Genomic DNA, 22,515 nt, shown 5'->3' with positions numbered 1-22,515 from the left:
TTGGACAACCCATTTACATGAAAGACTGAAAATGTTCCTTTTAAGGGGTAGGATTTCTATTAACATAGATGCAGCTTGCAATAATAATGGTAAATTCGCTATTGCCATTGTTGCAGGAAATGAGGAAGGTAGGGTTCTTCGTCTTCTTGCAAACAGAATCGACCCAGTGACAACTAATAAAATAGCAGAGCCTGAAGCAACAGATTGGGTTATATATAAGTTTGGTCGAGGAATAAGGATGGATATATAGAGGTAGACTAGTTTAGTGATATGCTAAACAGGTGGTGATCCAGCTAGGAAAAGAACCCGAGGCTTCCAGATGGCTTACGTGGAACCTGGAATGAACCATCAAAAATCACTTGGAGAGCTAGGATTGGGTTATTTTATGGATTCCAAGGCCTATCAACAAATGTGCTGACCTGGCTGCGACACTACCTAGAAAGATACCAATTTTTTAGTTTTTGTTTCTAATTTAGATAGTTTTCCTTTTGACATTGATGTTTTTCCTACATAACTTGTATCCCAGATCCTTAGGGAGGGAACTGGCCCTATGTTCTTGAGCGAGTCCTACTTTTTGGGACATCTTTTTTCCTTTTTTTTTTTTTTTTGTTGTTTTGGTTTGTGGGTGGTTAATGTAGATTTCTTCGCCCCCCCAAAAAAAAAAAAAAAAAAAAATTATGTCAATATTTCAATTTAAAATAAATGCATGCAGCACATGAACAAATTTTTAATGATATAAATATACAATGTCATGTGCTTAGGCTTATCATAGTATTAAAATACAACAAAGAGTAAATTAAACAAGTATGAAACAGTATAATGAAAAAGTCACTTTCTTTTTTTCTTTTTAAATAAAATTCTGAATTCGAGTCCCTCTATTTTTAATATACAAAAACAATTAAAAAAAAAAACTAATGTATGAATATACCAATTATATCAAGTATATATCGAGATTATGATATGTTGCCTGTTGGGAATAATATATATATATATATATATTTCACTTTTTCAATTGTGATATAACATTGAAATGAGCATGTACCTTCATGTGTTTGGGTGTGAAATAGATTGACATGGAGCAGAAGGAGAAAGACAGAGATATAGGTTGTGAGAGAAGAAAAAAAAAAATTCATATTATTAATAATATTATTTATACTCATATTACAATAGAAATTAGACAGCAACTTGGCAAATATTCTTTTGGTATTAGAAATGGGTGGATTTGAACTTGGATATGCAGTGGCTAAATTTTTCTTTTTTTTCTAATTTAAATTTGAAAATCTTGTTGTTTGTCATGATAATTATTATCTTATGTGATAAATTTAAAAAATATATATATTTAATTTTATTAGTTTTTATTCTAAATTCTTCAAAAAAAATTATTAATAATAATTATTTAAATTGTTACTAATATAGATTCTATTGTTAATTATTTATAAATGATAATATATTATATTTTTCAATTTAGAAATATAAATAAGAAATTTCCAATCATAATAATCAATGATACGGTAAATAATGAATCAATATTTAATTAATTTATAATTTATGAATATAAGCAAGGAAGAGACGAATATGAGATTCACCAATTGAATTAACTTTAATAATTTATTTAAATTTTATAAGTATATCAATTAATAATATTTAATTATATATTATTTAATAAATAAATTTAATGCATATTTAACTGCTTGCAAAATTATTAAAATAATTATATGAAATAAACATTAGAATCTGAAAAACAGAATTCTGGGAACATTTTTTTATAATTTCATGGAATTTAAAAACGTAGACCCATGTGTCTTTTTTTTTTGATGAAAAACGTAGACCCATGTGTCGGTAGCATCGGAAGGTTGACTTCATCATTTATGATGCAACATTAATCGGATGGCTCCCACAACGTGGTCCCCACTCTCCGCAACTACCCCCGTACATATTTGGACCCACTCACATTTAGTACGGCAATTATTTATTTATTTTCTTTTAATGCGATTATTGCCATTAATTATTTCTTCATAAAATAAAAAGAAAAAAGAAAAAACAGGTTTGGTTTAGGTTATTCAGTCTGTAACAATCTTAACGTGGAAGAATTTGGATGGTCCATTGCATTAATTACCTCTGTACGTGGCAAAACCTCGATCGTCCATTGCTCTAACTACCTTTTCAGTGAAAACATTATGTGGGATTTTTTTTTTTTTTTTAACAAGAATTTTGTTGCGTTTGATTGTACGAAAGGGTATAACTTTACAAAAAAAAAAGGAAAAAAAAAAAAGCTCATTTCTACATTTGGAAACTTTATTTATATATATAAAAATATTGTTCGTGAATAATATCTAAAAATATTTTAATTTTTATCGTTTAGTGAAATAACATTTGAGTAAACTAATAAACTAAAAGAAGACAAAATATAGACACGTATATTATATTATTCAAGTTTTTTCATTTTTTCTCAATAAAGGTCACATATATTTAACTTTTTTTGGGTAAGAAATTTCCTTATGTTCCTCAAATTGATTTTTATCAAATATTTTTACATTGCTAACGTTACCCATCAATTTGTGTAACATTAACAATATCATCTTTTTCATTATATTTGTTTAGATTTGCTATTAATTATGTTGCTCTTTTATCCTAGTTAATTATGTATACATTTAAATATTATATATATATATATATAATATAACAAAAATTTATATCAAATGAAGAGAATTATTAGTTATTTGCAAAAAGTGTATATATTTTTTTAAAAATTATTCATTTTTTTGAAAAAGTAATAAGGATAATAATTATCCTTTTAGCTTTAAAACCAAAAAAACAAATTGTGATTAATTCAATTTTAACATTATAAAAACAATATAAAATCCATCTCTACTATAAGGTCAGTAATAAATAAGGAGCATATTTTTCAAAAAAAAAAATCATCTCGAAAAATTTTTAAAAGTAAAAATGGAAACTTTTATCCAGGTCCAAATCATTCTTTATAATAATTTTTTATTATGCATTTCCCCATAAATGTAATAAATAAATTTATTAAAAGTTTGATATTCAAAATGGGATTGTTTTTCTAGAGTCAAAATTATTTCTTTATTTTAATTTTTCAATTTAAAAAGTCCAAATTATGAAAATGGAAATATAATTTTTTAAAATAAAAATATTAGGACTTTTAAAAAGTTTGTTGGAAATGCTTCTATCTGATACAACAAAATGGCATATCTATATTTTTTTAAAAAAAATGCAACAAGACTATATATACATATATAAAAGAAGAGATTTTAAAAATTATATAAAAATAAAAATTAAATAAGAACTCACGTGACATGCGAGTGGGACATTGGCAAAGTTCTAAATAAAAGCACGTGGAAATGCCCTACCAATCTTTTCTTTTCTTTTTCTTATTGGAAATGAAAATGCCCCAATCAATCAAATAAATTATTATTTTTTTTGAACAAATCAAATAAATTAATTGGGTATTTTTTATGTTTCTATATTTTTAAATTAAAGTGATAGAGGCTTATTTATATACCCCACTCTTAACTGCCTATTCTACCTCACACATAGATATCCCTCTCCTCTCTCACTGTTTTTCTCTTGGGTCTATTTCTTTTCCCTTCTTCTTCTTCTTCTTCTTCACCACCTTGTCTGAATTTCAACACCCAAACGATAAACAAAAAAAAAGCTTTTTTTTTTTCTTTTTTTTCTTTTTTTTTTTTGTTTACTCCCTGGAATCTGGGCTCAAGATCCATATCATCTACTTGAACCCAGTACTTTCTGTAAGTATTAATCTCTTTTGGTTTACATATTACTTAAAAAGTTGTTAACTTTTTTCTGTTCTTATCTTTTCCCTTAATCATTGCCTCTAATCAAGGATTAACCCCTATAATTAGCACCCGGATCTTTTAACTCATTTGCGAAAGAATTAACTTTCAAGTGTGTATAATTGTGTTCATGTTACTGCACTGAATGTGGGTCATGCTCTTTGTGGCCAAATTTATTGGTACTTTCTGGAAAAAAAATTGTATTTTTTTTTCTTTTTTGTCTTTCCCATGGTGGGTTTTGAGATCTAGTTTTGCTTTTCGTTTGGTTTTACGTAGATCTGCTAGTTGGTTGTTTTATTTCAATTGGGTTTGTGCATTTGCATTGTTGGGTTTTCTGGTTTTTTGTCTCGGGAAAATTGAATTTTGAAAGTGGCTGTGTTTAGTTCTCTGGAAAAGGGTTGGGAAAGATAGTTCGTGCTTCTCAGAAACAGGGGTCACATTGAACGTGTCCCATTGGGGTTTACTTGGTTTAAAAAAATAAAAAATAAAAATAAATAAATAAATAAATAAAAAACCAGAAAAAGAAAATGCTCGTGATACAAATTTTCTTCTCAAAATATATGGTCACTCTGCCCTGTACTTGTTATTTTATTTTCTCTCCTTTTCCGTCAGTGGAGTTGATAAAATTATTAGCTCTGTTTGTTTTGATAGAAACTTTTTTCCCATAACTTGTCAGAAATATAGGCGGCAAGGATTTTTTTTTTTTTTCCCCCCCCCTTTTATATGTTATCTTTGTCATTAACTGCTGTTAATGGACTCGATATCCCAAACTTTTTATGTAAAGATTCCATTGACTGAAAAGTAATAGCTATCTGCTTTATTTGGTGAGATATTTGTCTTTTTTTCTTATGTTGCAAGTTACTTACTTTTTATCTCAGTTCTTATTTTCTTTTCTTTGATTAATTTGTTTTAACCTCTGCACAGGCTTAAGAAGATGATAACCTAAATTTTCACTTGTATTGCACATAAAAGTTTCAGTCAAAAGATTATTTTGTATAATACAAGTACAAGTTTGTATCAGTTATCAAATTCCTTTTTCTTGATAATTGGATTCTTTTAATCTTGTTAAGAAACAGTTTCTGCTCTTTCTCTTACATTATGTGCATGCTTCATATTATTGTAGATTTCTGATTCTCAGTTTAATTTTATGTTGGATTATGCAGAAGCTGTTTAGATATGGCTACCACATACAAACCGAAGAACATCCTCATTACTGGAGCTGCTGGCTTCATTGCATCCCATGTTTGCAACCGGCTAATAAGAAACTACCCTGAGTACAAGATTGTTGTCCTTGACAAGCTTGACTACTGTTCAAATTTGAAGAACCTCCTTCCTTCCCGGTCATCCCCCAACTTCAAGTTCATCAAGGGAGACATCGGTAGTGCTGACTTGGTCAACTTCATTCTTCTCACTGAATCTATTGATACTATAATGCATTTTGCAGCACAGACCCATGTCGACAACTCCTTTGGTAACAGCTTTGAATTTACCAAAAACAATATATATGGCACCCATGTCCTTTTAGAAGCCTGCAAGACCACAGGCCAGATTAGAAGGTTTATCCATGTGAGCACAGATGAAGTCTATGGGGAGACAGATGAAGATGCTGTGGTTGGAAACCATGAGGCTTCGCAGCTCCTTCCCACAAACCCATATTCTGCTACAAAAGCTGGGGCTGAAATGCTCGTTATGGCATATGGGCGGTCATATGGATTGCCTGTGATAACTACCAGAGGGAACAATGTGTATGGGCCCAATCAGTTCCCTGAGAAGCTGATTCCAAAGTTCATTCTGTTGGCTATGAAAGGAAAACATCTTCCAATTCATGGTGATGGATCAAATGTCAGGAGCTATCTCTATTGCGAAGATGTTGCAGAGGCATTTGAAGTCATTCTTCACAAGGGTGAGGTAGGCCATGTCTACAACATTGGGACAAAGAAAGAAAGGAGGGTGATTGATGTGGCCAGGGAAATTTGCAAACTCTTCTCATTGAACCCGGATTCACAAATTAAGTTTGTAGAGAATAGACCATTTAATGACCAGAGATATTTCTTGGATGATCAAAAGCTCAAAAACTTGGGTTGGTCTGAAGGAACTACTTGGGAGGAGGGTCTAAAGAAGACAATGGAATGGTATGTCAGGAATCCTGATTGGTGGGGGGATGTTTCTGGAGCATTGCTTCCTCATCCAAGAATGCTTATGTTGCCTGGAATCGAAAGGAAATTTGATGGGCCTGAAGGTAATGATGCCACTTCCTCACCTGAAGTAGGCAATTCTAGTCAGAGTCGTATGGTTGTTCCACCTCCAAGGAACAATGCACCTGCTCAGAAGTCATCTTTAAAGTTTCTGATTTATGGCAGAACAGGGTGGATTGGAGGCCTCCTTGGGAAAATTTGTGAGAAGCAAGGGATTCCTTATGAGTACGGAAAAGGACGATTGGAGGAACGCTCACAGCTCTTGGCAGATATTCGGACTATCAAACCAACCCATGTTTTCAATGCTGCTGGTGTGACTGGCAGGCCAAATGTGGATTGGTGTGAAACTCATAAGCCTGAAACAATTCGGACCAATGTTGTTGGTACCTTAACCCTGGCAGATGTCTGCAGAGAGAATGGCCTCCTAGTGATAAATTATGCCACCGGTTGTATTTTTGAGTATGACGATGCTCACCCATTGGGGTCAGGAATTGGGTACAAGGAGGAGGATACACCTAATTTCACTGGGTCATTTTACTCTAAAACCAAAGCCATGGTAACTCCTCGAATGATATGTTTTTCTTTCCCTCTTTATGTTTTGAGAAGGTTCAAAATATATATAATCTTAAATCTCTTTTTCCTTTGTGCCAGGTGGAAGAACTTCTGAAGGAATATGACAATGTGTGCACCCTTAGAGTTCGGATGCCAATATCATCTGACCTAAGCAACCCACGCAACTTTATCACAAAAATCTCACGCTATAACAAGGTGGTTAACATTCCAAACAGCATGACAATCTTGGACGAGCTTCTACCTATTTCAGTTGAGATGGCCAAGAGGAATTGCAGGGGCATTTGGAACTTCACAAATCCTGGTGTTGTGAGTCACAACGAAATTCTGGAGATGTATAAGAATTATATTGATCCCAGCTTCAAGTGGACTAATTTTACATTGGAAGAACAAGCCAAGGTAATTGTTGCCCCACGAAGCAACAACGAAATGGATGCATCGAAGCTGAAGAAGGAATTCCCCGAGTTGTTATCAATTAAGGAATCACTGATCAAGTATGTCTTTGAACCCAACAAGAAAAGCTTTGCTGGAAAGGCCATTTAATTGGGCATGTCATGAAGGGGACCTCATTACCATTATCTGCTAAAGAAAATTTTCTGGGTTAGGGGGGTCTCAATTTCTATATTATTGTTGTCATTTTTATTCATTATTTATCAGTCTGTTCGGTTACTTCTTATGCTAGCGGGGATCATTCCACAAGGTGGTATAGTTCTTTTTTTTTTCTTTTTTGTGGGGGGGGGGGGGGGGGGGGGGGTGGGTAATAAATGTGATAAGGAGCTTTGAATGCTTCAGAATGTTTAAATTTATGAAATATCTAAGGCAATGTAATTTTTGGATTTCAATTTATAAAAAAATATATATTATTTATTGGAAAATTTGGATACCATTTACCTTATAGTTGAGTGTTGTATGAATTTTTGTCCAGTTGTTTTAGAACTTCTTATTCTAGTTTGGATATCCTTTCAGCTGTCGTAACCAAACTGTTTGGATGTATTGCTGTCTCCGAATACAAAGAGTTGTTTTGGTCTTGTACATACTAAGTGATTGATTTTGTTTTATAAATCAAAGAAGACACAGAAAAACCATGTTCTTTTTTGCGTTTAAAAACAGAAAAACCATGTTCTTTTTTGCGTTTAAAAACAGAAAAACCATGTGTTTAGTACATGGCCAAACAATGGCAAAATGAAAATTGTTTCCTAGACAAGGCTTCCATTCTTGTTGATAAATCACTTTATTAAAGTAGCATTGTTTTGGGAGTAGATTTGCCATTGGCAGAAGTTCCACAAACATCAAGCTTAGCTCATATGACTGGTTTTTTGACCATTTAAGGCATGAAATTAGTTGGCCACAGATGACAAGCCAGTGGGGTCTGATAGACAATTTGGTAAAAAGCTGTCTCTGTGTGATAATGTGAAAGTATATATGTATCGTTTTTATTATGTTTTGTTCGTATTGTGTATTGCATTTGTTTGTCTTTTCGTATTTATGGTGGACTGACAGATGATTAGATAGCTTAATAATAACCCGTTATGGGTGATCCCAAACATATTGGATTTCGGGCAATCCTGGTTTTGAGCTTTTCCAGAGACATTTGAACCATCATCTCGAATCTGCTCATATTTTTGTTCAAATATAGCAAGTAAATACACTAGTTAGTATTTTTTATTTTTTATTGTTTTTGTATTTTTGATTGATTCTGAATTGTTCTCAAAAACAACAGAAAACATCTTTCTACTGTTTTCAAGATTTGTTTTTGAGTTATTTTAAATTGGAATTAGTAAGTAAATTATTTATACCTTTGTTTGGAAAACTGAGATGAAAAAGGAAAATTATTATAAAAATAATTTTATTCATATTACATTATTTATATTACATTGTATATTAGCTACGATGTATATTAGCTACACTGCAACCTATGCACATTTATTTTTACAAATTACATTAATAATTTATATCTATTTTATTTTTTAATAATTTAAAATTAAACCTATATACACTCCAATATATAAATTTGCTTGATATCTTTAAGTTTTGTTTGGATATTGAAAAGAAACAAAAGAAAAAAAAAATTCTTATATTTAATTCAGCAATTTGCTAGAGAGAAAAAAAAAAATAATTCTACGGGCAGTGGACATGAAAGAGAAGGGAGAGAGAGAGTTATAGAGGTGAAAGAGAGGAGGGGACGACAAGAGAGAAGAGAGAGCGCATTAGAAGAAATACCCACGATTAAAGAGATAAAAAAGATGATAAAAAGTGCGCTAATGTGTGATATATAAAATTATTGAAAATATTTTATTTATCGATATTATTAATATATTAAAAAATCATAATATAACCAATATATTTTATAATATGGATAGAATTGGCTTGTCATAGTTATCATTATTGTAAATGACCGGGAAAAAAATAACACACACAAACAAATTTTTGGCTTTCAAGCAAAGAAAATAGATTTTAAAAATTATTGAACCTTTACCTTTTTAATTACTTTTTGGTTTTCTGCAATTGCAGAGTACAATTTTTTACTTAGGTGACTGGTCTGTAAGCTGGTTCCTAATTGGTCAACTCATGGCAGTGTCATACATGAACAGACAGAGACCAAACCGTAATTGTTGCTTTTTAACAAATAGTGGTCGAAAACAAATTTGTTCAATTAGTCTGAAAATTTAAAGCTAGCCTAGAGCCAAAAACGGTGAGCTCTTTTTCAAGGTCATACATAGAAGTTACTGTCCCCCATAAACATCCAAATATGAGGCATTTTAGTCTTACCTTTCGCGAGTAGAATCGATTGCATTTTTCGAAAATAATAATACAAGGAAAAAACACAAAAGAAGAAGAAGAAGAAGAAGATACATTTGCCTTTTAGTAACTAGTCTCTCCCAGTATAAAGCCATAATGAAACCAGAAACAACAATAATCTAAATAAATATTGAAGGCGGTAATCCAACCGGAAGATTTGGCACTAGAATGAAAAATTTAAACAAAATTCACATGTCCGAGGAAAAAAAATATTGCATCATGTGTGTGGAGTATCTTTATTTCTACCTCTCCAAAGTAACACTCATTAGGTTACTCCATAACCAATTTCTGATGTAAGCCTATTTTTTGACATTGGCAAGAAAACCTTGACCATCAGATTAAAAAAATTATTTGCATTTTAGGTCCTCCCACAACCATAACCATAAAGATTAAAATAAAAAAGGCCAGCTAGTTGACGACATCCAGAACCAGCTTGCGGGACTTGAGAACTGACCACCTCAAGCGCCGGTAATAAGCAGCTTGAAGTAGTGCCAATGAGAGAACAAATATCCATTTGAATCCCATCTGCGCATTTAGGACACCCAACATTAGAATTTGAAAGCACTTGACAAAATTGTCAATCAGAGGGGTAAAGAAAAATGAGAGATGAGGATTCAAAGGCAAATTTACTAGTTTTCGTTCTTCCATTTCTGGTTCAGCAGCCCATGACAAAAACGATACAACGTCTTTTCCCATCTGCACCGATATTAAAGGGTTTTAGCACTAAACATCTCAAAGTAAATTATACAGCATCACTGCATGCAAATTACATATAAATCATGTGTATATTAAGAGGTGGACCAACCTGAGCCTCTGTTGCAGCAGTACCATCTTCGTACTCAACAGCACCATCATTAAGCATCTTTGGCATGGCAATTGCTCCACCAGGAAAATAAGGATTATAGTGCAGACCGTCTCGGATCTGAAATATCATCCAATATGCTCTCAATTAAGAATAGTTACAGCATGTTAACCCTACTGTACCACTCCCCAGTCTACCAAAGCATAGACTAAAAAACTTGCAATTAGATCTTCTATTTTTATTTATTGAGTTAGCCAGTATAGCTAGACAATATATTCTTAAATAAAGCTAACTGCTTTTTAATAATGAACTTTTCACCTTTCTGATAAACCCAATCATCCGACACATGAAATCAAGAAAGAAAGTATCAAGTACCAAAAAGCCTATCCAAAAGATAGGAAGAAAACCATCTTCAAAAGAAGAAGGCAATGAATAAATTCATAAAGCAAACAGATAATTCAATCTCCAGAAGCTAAAAGGCTAATAGCAAAAATTTGCAAAGGATCAGTATAATGCATGGAATGACATGCAGAAGCATTCCCATATTGAGATGGGGCTTCAAAAAAGTAAATGCAAACTAAACCCCCAGCCCCCTTCCAGAATGAAAAAAGTCCAACATTATTATTCAACATACTCCCCCCATCGTCCCTCCCTCTTATTTACTTATCCTATTATAAGTCCAAATAATGCAAAAGAAATTGAATGGGAATTACCAAAACACCGGCAGGAGGATCACGATAACCAGTTAAAAGGGCAAATACATAGTTCTGACCATTGTGACGAGCCTGGAAAAAACAACTTTAAGATAATTCTGGTAAAACTATAAAGTAATATATAGGAAATTAATTCACTGCAAGGAATTACTTTGGTAATAAGACTTAGATCTGGGGGATAGGCCCCTCCATTAGCAAACCTAGCTGCTTGCTCATTTGAATATGGCTGAGGAAATCGATCGCTGAGTTTACCAGGGCGAGTGAACATCTCCCCCTCATCATTAGGTCCATCAACCACCTCAATCTCGGCTGCCATAGCCTTTGTTTCCTCCTCTGTGTATGCCACACCCACCAAATCACGGTATGATATTAAAGACATGGAATGGCAGGAGGCACAGACTTGTGTGTAAACCTGATGACCACGCCGAATCCTGCCCAAGCATAATTGGCCTTAAAGCATAACTAACTAATAGTACCATGGAATTGCAGTTTAGTTTAAAAGAAAAAAAAAAAATATATATATATATATATATATATTAAGGCATTCCAGAATCCTGCATGAATGATATTTTCCATATGGTCAAAGACTCAAAAACAATTTTAAAAATTTTCACTTGTACAAGCATGCTACTACAACTGCCTCGTTAAGCCAATATCATCAACCATATCCAGTAAACATATATGTGCAATAGAAAGAATGAGCAACATGCTTAAAGACTTTTTAAGTCAAATATGTCAGAAAAAATACAGAAAAAGATGAAGAATGTGTGAGGTAAAATCAAGAGGAATGACATTGTAAATTAATGGCCATAGTTCTTCATAAGACTTTGAATGAGTTAATCTTGTTACATGCTCACAGGCAATTAGACAAGAAAAAGAATTATACACCAGACGAACATTAACAACTCATAGGTTCATAGGGACTCACGAAGCATGATCATATGAACTCAGGATGCCCTTATGAGGCCATGGATAGATTGGAGACTCTAATCCATGCTCAGCCTCATCTGCAGATGCTACTGTTGCAAAACTTAAGAACCCTGAAATCCCTACTCCAAGGAGTGCAAGAGCTCTTAGAGACTTCGTGCCCGCGTCATCTCTCTTGGAGATAATGGAAGACAGAAATGTAGGGCCCTGAAAATTATTGAATACAACAACCATTACAACACCCAAACAGACCAAAGGAAAAGCAGCAAAAACATACAGACTGGCATGCACACTACCTACTTATAATTTATTAAACAATTTTTTTTGTCCTTTGATGGGTTAAAAACCATAAAAACTAAGTTTAACTGAAAAAATAATTTTACATCATTCTGTTTAGGATTAGTTATGGAACAGGATTAGGAAAGCAAAGAAGGGAAGATTCTTACAGTTGATTGACATTGAAGTTTCCTCCTTAACAACTGGTGGATCGCTCCTCCAGCCATTGCGTTGATATTCCTGTAAATAAATTTAGCCAAAAAATGCTCACTTCAGATTGAACATTACTACACAAGTAACTTCTAAAACTAAAGTACAGACATTGTATATGCGTGTACAAAAAAGAGAGGGGGAGGAAAGAGAGAAATAGAAACGGAGAGCATCGGCTTTTAGATTGAACATTTGAATTGCAAATAAGCTGAATAGTTCAATTCAGGTCCAAATAAAGTTTTATGTTAATGTGATGCAGACTCAAAATCAAAACGGCCCAAACCTTGTAAAAGACTGGGAAAAAAAAAATTAAGAAAATAAAAGATGGAAATGCCCCTATTAATAATATTAAGAAGCTACTTGTGAATTAGAACCTATCTAATTCTGAAGTAATATTATTCTAGTGATCCGCCTTATTCAATAGTATTGAGAAACTATATACGAATTAAAACCTATGAAATTTTGAAGTATATGCTAGAACATTTCAGGTTCCAGATACTGATGGCTAAATGACCAATCTTGTGAGAATCATCTCATTCATGACCTGAATCATACAGGTTGAGCTGAATCGAAAGAAAATCAATTCAGATTGAACATCTGAATCACAAAAAAGCTTAATTGTTCGATCTAGGTTCAATTAAAATTTTATGTTAATGTGATGCAGACTCAAAATCAAAGTGGCCCAAACCTTGTAGAAGACTGGGAAAAAAAAACTTAACAAAATAAAAGATGGAAATGCCTCTCTTAATAACATTAAGAAGCTACATGCGAATTAGAACCTATGTAATTCTGAAGTAATATTATTCCAGTGATCCACCTTATTCTATAGTATTGAGAAACTATTTGCGAATTAGAACCGATGTAATTCTCAAGTATATGCTAGATAATTTCAGGTTCCTGATACTGATGGCTACTCATTCCTTCATCTTACAAAGCAAATGAATGTAGCTGACCGGCAATATAACCTCATTATCCATTTGCTCTCTCGGAGAAGATGACAAACTATTTTCTATGACTGAAAATGAATGTGATGGTACTACCATGTTTGGTTCTTTAAATTAAAAAAACTACCTTTCGTGATTAAAATTTATAATTCATTTTCCTGAATCTATACAATGAAAAATAATAGTACAGCTGAATTAAGAGACTGCAAGCTAACAATCTTGTTACTATATTCTGATTCTCTTGGAGCCCACGGTTAATTATTACAAACCCATCTTCTATTTATATACTATAGCATCCTATAACTCGAATATATATATATATATATATATATATATATATATATATATATATATATATATATATATATATATATATTTCTTTTTTCCACATATTATAATCATGAATATATTTGTCTTTCAACAATACCCATTTTGATTCCTTTTAGTTATTTTTTTTTTTTTCAGCTTCGAAATCAGCAAAATTCGCACACATTTTACTTATCCAAACAAAAAATTATATATACATGGAAAGAAAATCTATTAATTTCGCATAAATTTTAAAAAATATATATATATATACACACACACACACACATGCATAAGAACGAATAGAATTGCAAATTTAGAGGTCGATCTAGAGATTTGACACCAAGAACAATTTTTAAAATATATATTAAGAAAAAGAGAGAGAGAGAGAAGGAAAACAAGCAAATGAATGAAAATGAAGAAGAAATACCTTCGTTTCGCGAAGAACAAAAAAGTTGAAAGCTTGAAGAGAATCGAAACAGAGAAACCAGGACTATCAAGATCCGAATTGAAGAAGCCCTAGATCGTTTTGTACCACATCCGGTCGAGTCGGATCCAGATGCAGCGGGCCAAACTTAGCCCAGACCAACTAGAAATTCATAAAGTCTTTTAAAAAAAAAAAAAAAAAGGTAGAAATTTATATGCTTCTTGGACCATCAAATTTTTAAAACTCCTCTAGCCCAAAATTTTAGAACTCCAGTTAGACGACGCCGTTCTACAGCCCATCCCATAACAGCATTAAAAAAAATGCCTAGTGATAAATTTTTTTAAAATTAATTAATAATGGCACTTGGAAGCTTGAAATATAGGGATGGCAATTTAGTCCACTCACTTTGAAAATCATGGTGTATCATTTCTAATAGGGAGGTTTTTTCTGAAAAATCAAAACCACGGGATGAATTTGGAATATATATCTTTAAGGTCGAATCGGGATCGGATCAGTACTGGAGAATAAAGAATCAAGTCCGAATGCGATTCTTATATATATATATATATATATATATATTTTAATATTTTATATATTTGAACTATTATATTTTTTAAAAATATATCTTATTATAATTGTAAATTTAAAGCTTGATGTATTTTTATTACATTTTAATCACTTTATTTATATTTTATTTATAAAAGAAATTTTTTTTATATAAATTTCTCAACAAAAAAAAAATTACATCAATTATAAAAAAGAAAAATAAACGAGGAAACTATCCCGTCTCATCCCCGATTAGGAAATACCCATTCCCTCCCCTTCTCTAAGAAACAAGGAAAACGGTAGGGATGGGATGGAAAATTTCCCGCAAAGATGGGGACAGAATTTTAAAAATTGGCCCCTCCCCCGTTGACATTCCTAGAAGATAATCAAACAAAGCAACCTAAATTATCAATTATTTGCCAAAAAAAAAAAAAAGGTAAATTATCAATTTTTATAGTGTATTTATTTTAATACATTACATATAAAGGATCATTTGACCGTATTATATGAGTTTTTTTTTTTTTTTTTAAACCATATGTAAGTGATCAAATACATAGAAAATATATACAGCCAAAGTGTAATACCATGGTGTTTTTCTTTTTACCATAAGGTGCACACACGCATATATAAAATATTAACAAGCAAATTATTTTGTGTATTTGATCAAACTTTTCCATAATTTAGGGGGTGTATTCAATTTAGAGTTTGAAGAATTTTAAAAGTATTTAAAAGTTTAGAAGTATTTAATTTAAATTTTAAAAGAATCCATACAATTTCAATGATATTCAATACAGATTTTATTGCATTTTATAAAAATTTATTAAAATCTAGATGTATTCAATTAGAATTTTGTAAAATTCTTTTAAAATTTAGTGGTATTCAAAAAGTCATTGATTTTCAAAAAACTTAATAAATAATTGATTTTAATGGATTTAAAAGAATTTTAATAGTGAAATTGTGAAAAAATTATCAATATAAAATCTTGCATTAATTTCAAAGATTTCGTTGGATTCTTATAAATTTTTTATGAAATCTATAAAATTGCATAACAATCCATCAAATCTTTTAAAATCTATAATTCATTTTAAATCCATTAAACTCTAAATTGAATACATTTTCCTGTCAAATTATACACGCATTATGATATATATATATATATATATATATATATATATATATATATATTAGTTGGTATATTACTAATTATAACATATATGTCTATGTATGTTTGTCTTTCAAAAAAAAAAAAAAAAAGAATGGATATTATGTTTATACATATGGACCCAAAACTGCATTTTCGTCTCCTATTATTAATTTATCATTATGCAATGAATAAGAAATAATGGCCCTCTTTTTCTTTTTCTTTTCTGTTTTTTTTCCGCTAGAGTAATTGTTTTATAAACCAAAACCCAAAGGCAAGAACCTACAAAGAGGAATTGGTATCACAGCCACTCTTCTCGATAACAAAAGTAGAGAAGATGATAGGAAAAATGATCAAAGACAAGGTTTCAGTGGTGGAGTTCTTTAAGCACCAATTTTTTGGTATTTATAATATTATTGTTTTTTTTTTTTTTTTTTGACATTATTGCAAGTTTATATTTATTACGAGAAAATTTTCATGAAATGAAAAAGCTGCTTATAACAAATGAATTGGTAAAATATTTGAATGCTGATCAATGTAGCAGAGGTTCAAATATTACCATCATTGTGGTTGGAGATATGATTATAAATATGAAACTATGTATAGAAATCGTCTGATTGACTGTATATAGATTCAATATTTAATGACAACCTTTATCTTTCCGATCTTTCATATTTTTAGGACTTCTAAACAACATACTTCAACATGAAAATAAAAAAGATACAAATTTGACACCTGAAATGGTGAACAAACTATTTTGCTGCATCTGGAAAGAGAATTCATATGACAATAACCATCTTAACGTTTCTAAATTCCTTCCCCACAATCTCCATAAATCTGTGAGGTATGACATTCTCCATCTTTAGGTCCATAGACATGTAGATGTTTGCCACGTATACATCCCGATGGTAATTGGTCCCAAATTGCATGTTACTAATTTGAAGGATGGGCCGACAAATTAGTGATAAAGGGTTAGTTGTGGGCCCGTAAAGAGGCCCTTATGTGGTATCTTAATAATACCCTAAAAAGTTTTGGGTCCACAAATTTTAACAGAAAAGTAAAGCTAAGTCATGTGCATGGACGCTGAAGAGGTCCACGTTCTCCTCGGTCCACAGCTGAATTTATTGATGTTTGACTGAGGTTCCTTAATTCCCTCCTTTCATGTGCTCCGATTGTGGAGTTACCAAAAGACAAAAAAATGTGCTTTGATTGTGGAATTCTGATATATAATTATGTATAACAAAAGATTTTGCCTCGACATGAAATTTGATAAAAAATAAAATAGAAGAAACTGACACTTTCTTTAATGCTCGTATATATTCTTATGCTCTCTGATTTTTCTTTATGTGGTTTCCAAAACTGAACCCAAAAATCAGATTTTTACTTTTATTCAATTTGCATTCGCAAAAGACCAAAAAAAAAAAAAAAAAAAAAAGCAAATATGTACAATATATAAATATATATATATAGTAGTTTTACGGTGCGAACCGTACACATGCAAACTATATTAAAAATTAATATTGTTTTTAAAAAAAATATCGATTTTGCTGTGTATAATACGGTCCAACGATTCACATTGTAAAATATCTATATATATATATATATATATATATATATGTGTGTATATTATATATAATTCTTCCAAACATTTGGGTTTCTTCTGGTTTTCAATATATATATATATATATATACAACTAAACCTTTTTAGTATGTTACCTTAAAATGTTTCTTTGTTACAGCGCAGATATGGCGATATCGTTATTGATAACCCACCCAATGCATTAAAAAAATCCTGAACCTAAACTTAGGTGTCATTTGATAATTTGTAATTTTTAGTTGTTGTTTTCTTTATTATTTTTGTTTTAATAATATATAATCGTGTATAATTTGTGCATATACAATAGCTTAAACAATTATTATAAACGTGAGGAAAAGAAAAAAAAAAAAAAAACCAAGATACAAATTAAGATTGTATTTGGTGTTTATAGTTCATTTTTAATATATTTTAAATTTATAATTTTAATTTATATGCTTAACAAACTTTAAATATCATCTGACTAAAATTTTATATACACCAATTACATGCAATTTAGGTAGTAAAAATAAAAAAATAAAAACTAAAAACTAACCACGTTACCTAACTAATTTAAAAAATTATCATATATCCTTTTGTTATTACATTCAAACAGTCAGATTTAATACTATCTTCCATCATTCCAACCTTTTTAAGAGAGTAAAAAATCCGCATTCTTAAAACTAGGGTATCAAGTTGAAATAAAGACAAAAATCATGTGTGGGAGGAACGATAAATCTTTAGAAGCTGTGGGTGGAATTATTCCTAAATATGTGCATATCCAAGTTCTCTAATAAGTTATGTATTCAACAAAATTATTCCTAAATAGTACTAAGTTAATTACAAAATTAGGTCAACCAAATCTACAAGTCATTTTCGAGGAATAAAGTTGATGTGCCCCATGAATTAGGCAATGGAAATATTTTATGGTTGATTTTTTTATTTTTTTTATTTTTTTATTTTGAGTTATGAAGTCCCTTTTTTTGTTTTTATTATTTTTGCTTTTATTCTTTTTAAAAATTTTGTACCTTTATTATTTTTTTCGTTAAATTTTTTTTACCTTTAGTTTATACTATATGGTGGCTCAAAAAGGAAAAAAAAAAAATTATATATATATATATACTATGGAGGTGCTGTACTCAAAAAGTTGGTGGCAAAAACCTTCATCACTTGTTTGGTTGTATGCAGCACCAAAAGAATTCATGCATTAATTCTGGCATTTAAATCTTGTACATTTTTCTTCTTATCTCATAAAAAAAAAAAAAATGTGATTCAAACTGGTAAATATAAAAAATAAAAATAAAAAAAGCGACTTCTTTTTTACCTTTGTCATTTGGAGTTATAAAAGCATATATATGGATCTATCTTTTCCCCTTTGCTTTTTCACTTTATAACGGGAACAATGGACGGTTTGCCGAAAAGAGTCGTACAATCAACCCAATTTAGAAAAGCATATAGTTTATTTTATATATTTGTTGTCACATCACCATAAGGTTGTGCAAATTTGTTAAGAAATCTCTAAATCAGATTGCATGAGAGATTAGGTGTAGCCTCTTTATCAAGCATATATACAATATGAAAATCTTTCTTATTCAAAAGGATTCTTACTGAAATTTGTGGCTGTGAAACCCAACTTTTGTCATAAGGACAGCCTAAATGCTATATTAATTCCTTTATGTGTGAGATACTAGATTTAAATAACCATCCAAGATAGTAGTTTAATAGAAAAAAACCGATTTAACTATTATATTTGCATAATTAGGAGTGATGATTCGAGTCCTGATAAATTTTATTATTGCTTGAACATATCAAATATTGCAATATTGAATGGTGCAAAGCCATTGGCATGATGTCTATGATATAATTGGAAGACTTTTTTTTTTTTCAAAAAAAAAAAACAAATTTTAATAACCCAACGATAAAAAAAAAAAAAAAATCCAACTTGTTTGTGGATTTAATTTTTTTTCTTTTATTAAGTATAAAAGTTGTGTCATAAGTTACTAATAAAATCTTAATAGAGGTGTAGATTATTAAATTCTTTTGTCACATAAAAAATGTAGACAACAATTAAAAAAAATGCTTTCCAATATGCAATTATTAAAAAAACTTTGTTAAGTTGATGTGATAAAGACTAAAGAAAATATAAACACAGTTAGGATGATAATCTACTTTTAAAAAGCCTATTAAATAGTGCGGTTAGCAAAAATTTAAATACAATCCTTATATATATATATATATATATATATATATATATATATATATATATATATATATATATATATATATATATATATATATATATAATTTTTTAAAAGGAAAAATATATAGAATATAAATGTAATATATATAATATTTTTTGGTTCCAAAATGATATAGCCATATCTTATCCCTTATACTAGTTTTTGCATTGTCTCCTACACTATAAATCACCTGATAAAGTCCAATAATGAATTTCAAAAAATTAATCTAATGAAATTCATCAAACAAAGCTCGTGTAATGTTGCTTAATTAGAAACAGTTTATTCTATTCTACTTTGGTTTTGGATAATATGTATGGCTAATTTTATCAAATTTATTATAAAAAATTACATAATTAACTAAATAGAGAAAGAAAAAAATGCCTAGAGAAACATTGTGAAAAGTTGTAATTTGGAGGTCAAAGTGCAAAAATTAGTATAATTCACATAAGCATAGAATGTAATTAACCATTTAAAAGAAATGATCTTCTCTAATATGTGAGGATATTACTAATCTATTTACAGCTTAATGTCATTACAATTTTATTTTAAATTTTTTTTTTATGAACAAACTATTCAGTAAGCACATGACACCCATATATCTGTCAATGCAGAATTGTTATTCAACATTTATATTTTGGAGGTCATAAATTTAAAACACAATTAACAGGACTATAATTTATTCGAAAGAAACTTTTATGACTAACCAATTATCATTAAATTAAAATTACTTTATATTTCCTACTCATGTTAAACAATAATTATTTAATTAATTTTTTGTCGGCAAACTCCACAAAGAAGTCCATGTACATGGTCATTGTTGACATGCATGATATATGAGCATGGTAGCAGTTTACTATAAATAGTAAACAGGGAAACTGAGGGTGAAAAAGGTAATTAAGGACTGGTTTGGTAACGTTCATGTTGGTTATTGGTTTTCAATTTTTTTTTAAAGATTTTTATTTTAGTTGTGTGTATATATATATATATATATATATATATATATATATATATATATATATATATATATATATATATATATATATATATGTATATATTTGGATAAACCGGGAATTACCAAATTAAAAGTCATTAATTTCAAATTATTTGTAAGATGAAGCTTAATTTGATAAACAATTTTAATTTTATCATTATAAATGATTATGATAATAGCCATTACTATTCATAATATGTTTGATTTCGAAGAAAAAAACAAAAAATAAAAAACAGAAAACAAAAACCAATAATATATAAACACTACCAAATGAGAGGTAAATTAATTTATGCCTTCAATGCTAGGTGTTGATATGAAATCATTAACACCAAAACTAACCGAATTTCGCAACATGGGATTTAACATTTGCTTTAAAAAAAAAAAAATGGTTGTTATTTACTATTCATATATGTTTGATTTGTCCAATTAGAATTCAAACTCAAAAACCAAAAATGTAAACGTTACAACGGAAGGATAAGCTAATTTCACATAAATGCCCTTACCGGCTTCCGAAATTGCGAAATTGGATTAAATTTGAGAGTAAAATGATTTCATAACAACAGCTAGCATTGAAGGCAGAAAATGACTTCCAAATTTCTGGCTGAAGAGTCAGGATATTTTTTGGAAAAGTTTCTCATGATTTGATGCTTGCTTCCAAACTTTGTTTGTTTGTTTTATTTATTTTATAGTTTTTTTTTTTTCTTAATGATGATAAGATTGCCTTTAACATTCATAAATCACGAATTGATGATGAACCCGATTAAATTGAACCAATATTTACAATTAGAAGCAAAAACTAAACTCACCATTTACAAAATTTGGGTGTAACCCCTTGATATGGACAGATTAAACAAAAAAATTGGAAACTTTTTTCTTTCAATTATCAAACAATTTAATATTTTTGGAAAAGTGGGTCGTTTTCAGATAAAATAAATGTTTACAGACAAGACTTTCTTGCTTTATTAGGATATGAGTCTGACACCCACTTGGCCTGGAGCCTAATTAATTTAGAATTTCCATGCTTTTTATCTAAATAGTCAATGGCCATTCTTGAATTTAAAAGATCAGACTTTTTTTTTTTTTTTTTTTGGCGTTAAGTGATTGCGTGTAGTAAACTTGCAGATTAGATCAAAAAAATAATGGAACCAGACATTGTCAATGGTTTAATAACGTGGCTGGTTTTTAATTTTCTGCTAGCTAATTAGATCAAGTATAATTGCTACGTATTAAACATGCATATTATATAATTTGCTTTAGATCGAGTATTCATTAGTGATACTTAGAGTATATTATGCATTTGAATTGACTATAAAATTAAAAAATTGAACACAAGTTTTAATTATGTTAGTTTTTATTTTTTATTTTTTATTTTTTAGTTTTTTAGTTTTTAATTATTATCAGTTAATATTTAATATAAGAAAATAACATACTATTAGGTAAAAAAAATAAAATTTTTTAAAACTAGTCATGCTACTAAACAAGACAAAGGGAGGCGAAAGAAATTTTGATTCTCTATGTACTTAATTATAACAAGTTTTGTGAAAAATTTATATTTGTGATAACTTATTCTCTCACTATAAAAAACTAAAAAATAAATAAATTCTGGAATGTGATGTTATTTTTGAATAATGCTTGGAAACTAACAACGCAAGCTAATAAACCTTGCAATAAACTAATGTCCTCTGAATTTTTCATAATTTTGTATTTTCAATCCTTGAATTTTTATTTTGGCGTCAGTACTTTATAGAATGTGCAATTTTGATTCCACACCGAAAAATGTAAAATAGCCAAAAAAATAAAAAAAATTAAGAGGTATTAGTGGCCCAAAAATAAATAAATAAATAAATAAATTTCTAGGAAAAGAAAAATTAATGACCAATTAGCCTTCCTATTCTTAATGAGTTGGAGCTTTTAAAAAATTAGGTTATACTTTCTCAATTTGGCATATGACTTCTCATTTCTTAAGCACTTTCGTGGAGAAGCATTATCTTAGAACTACTGATTCAGTGCCCTCCCAACTTAAATGTCCAAAATATTAAA

At 30.0% G+C, this 22,515-nt stretch overlaps 2 protein-coding genes across 2 annotated transcripts; one reads left to right on the top strand and one right to left on the bottom strand.

Moving 5' to 3' along the window:
• The first annotated feature begins 3,539 nt into the window (after nt 1-3,539).
• LOC107416348 (trifunctional UDP-glucose 4,6-dehydratase/UDP-4-keto-6-deoxy-D-glucose 3,5-epimerase/UDP-4-keto-L-rhamnose-reductase RHM1) lies at nt 3,540-7,321 on the top strand. The gene is made up of 3 exons (XM_048472214.2): nt 3,540-3,770; nt 4,979-6,566; nt 6,662-7,321. The coding sequence occupies exons 2-3, from the start codon at nt 4,992-4,994 to the stop codon at nt 7,121-7,123; spliced, it is 2,037 nt and encodes a 678-aa protein (XP_048328171.1). The 5' UTR covers nt 3,540-3,770; nt 4,979-4,991; the 3' UTR covers nt 7,124-7,321.
• A 2,178-nt stretch (nt 7,322-9,499) lies between these two features.
• Nucleotides 9,500-14,133, bottom strand: LOC107416350 (cytochrome c1-2, heme protein, mitochondrial). The gene is made up of 8 exons (XM_048472373.2): nt 13,988-14,133; nt 12,268-12,337; nt 11,823-12,028; nt 11,046-11,325; nt 10,895-10,966; nt 10,185-10,301; nt 10,010-10,075; nt 9,500-9,904 (listed from the first exon to the last, which is right to left on the bottom strand). Exons 2-8 carry the CDS (start codon nt 12,322-12,324, stop codon nt 9,788-9,790), a joined length of 915 nt encoding a protein of 304 aa, XP_048328330.2. The 5' UTR covers nt 12,325-12,337; nt 13,988-14,133; the 3' UTR covers nt 9,500-9,787.
• Between the last annotated feature and the right edge of the window lie 8,382 nt (nt 14,134-22,515).

Source organism: Ziziphus jujuba, chromosome 4 (assembly GCF_031755915.1).
Source record: "Ziziphus jujuba cultivar Dongzao chromosome 4, ASM3175591v1".
Taxonomy (NCBI): domain Eukaryota; kingdom Viridiplantae; phylum Streptophyta; class Magnoliopsida; order Rosales; family Rhamnaceae; genus Ziziphus; species Ziziphus jujuba.
This window is presented reverse-complemented; position numbering and strand designations above follow the sequence as displayed.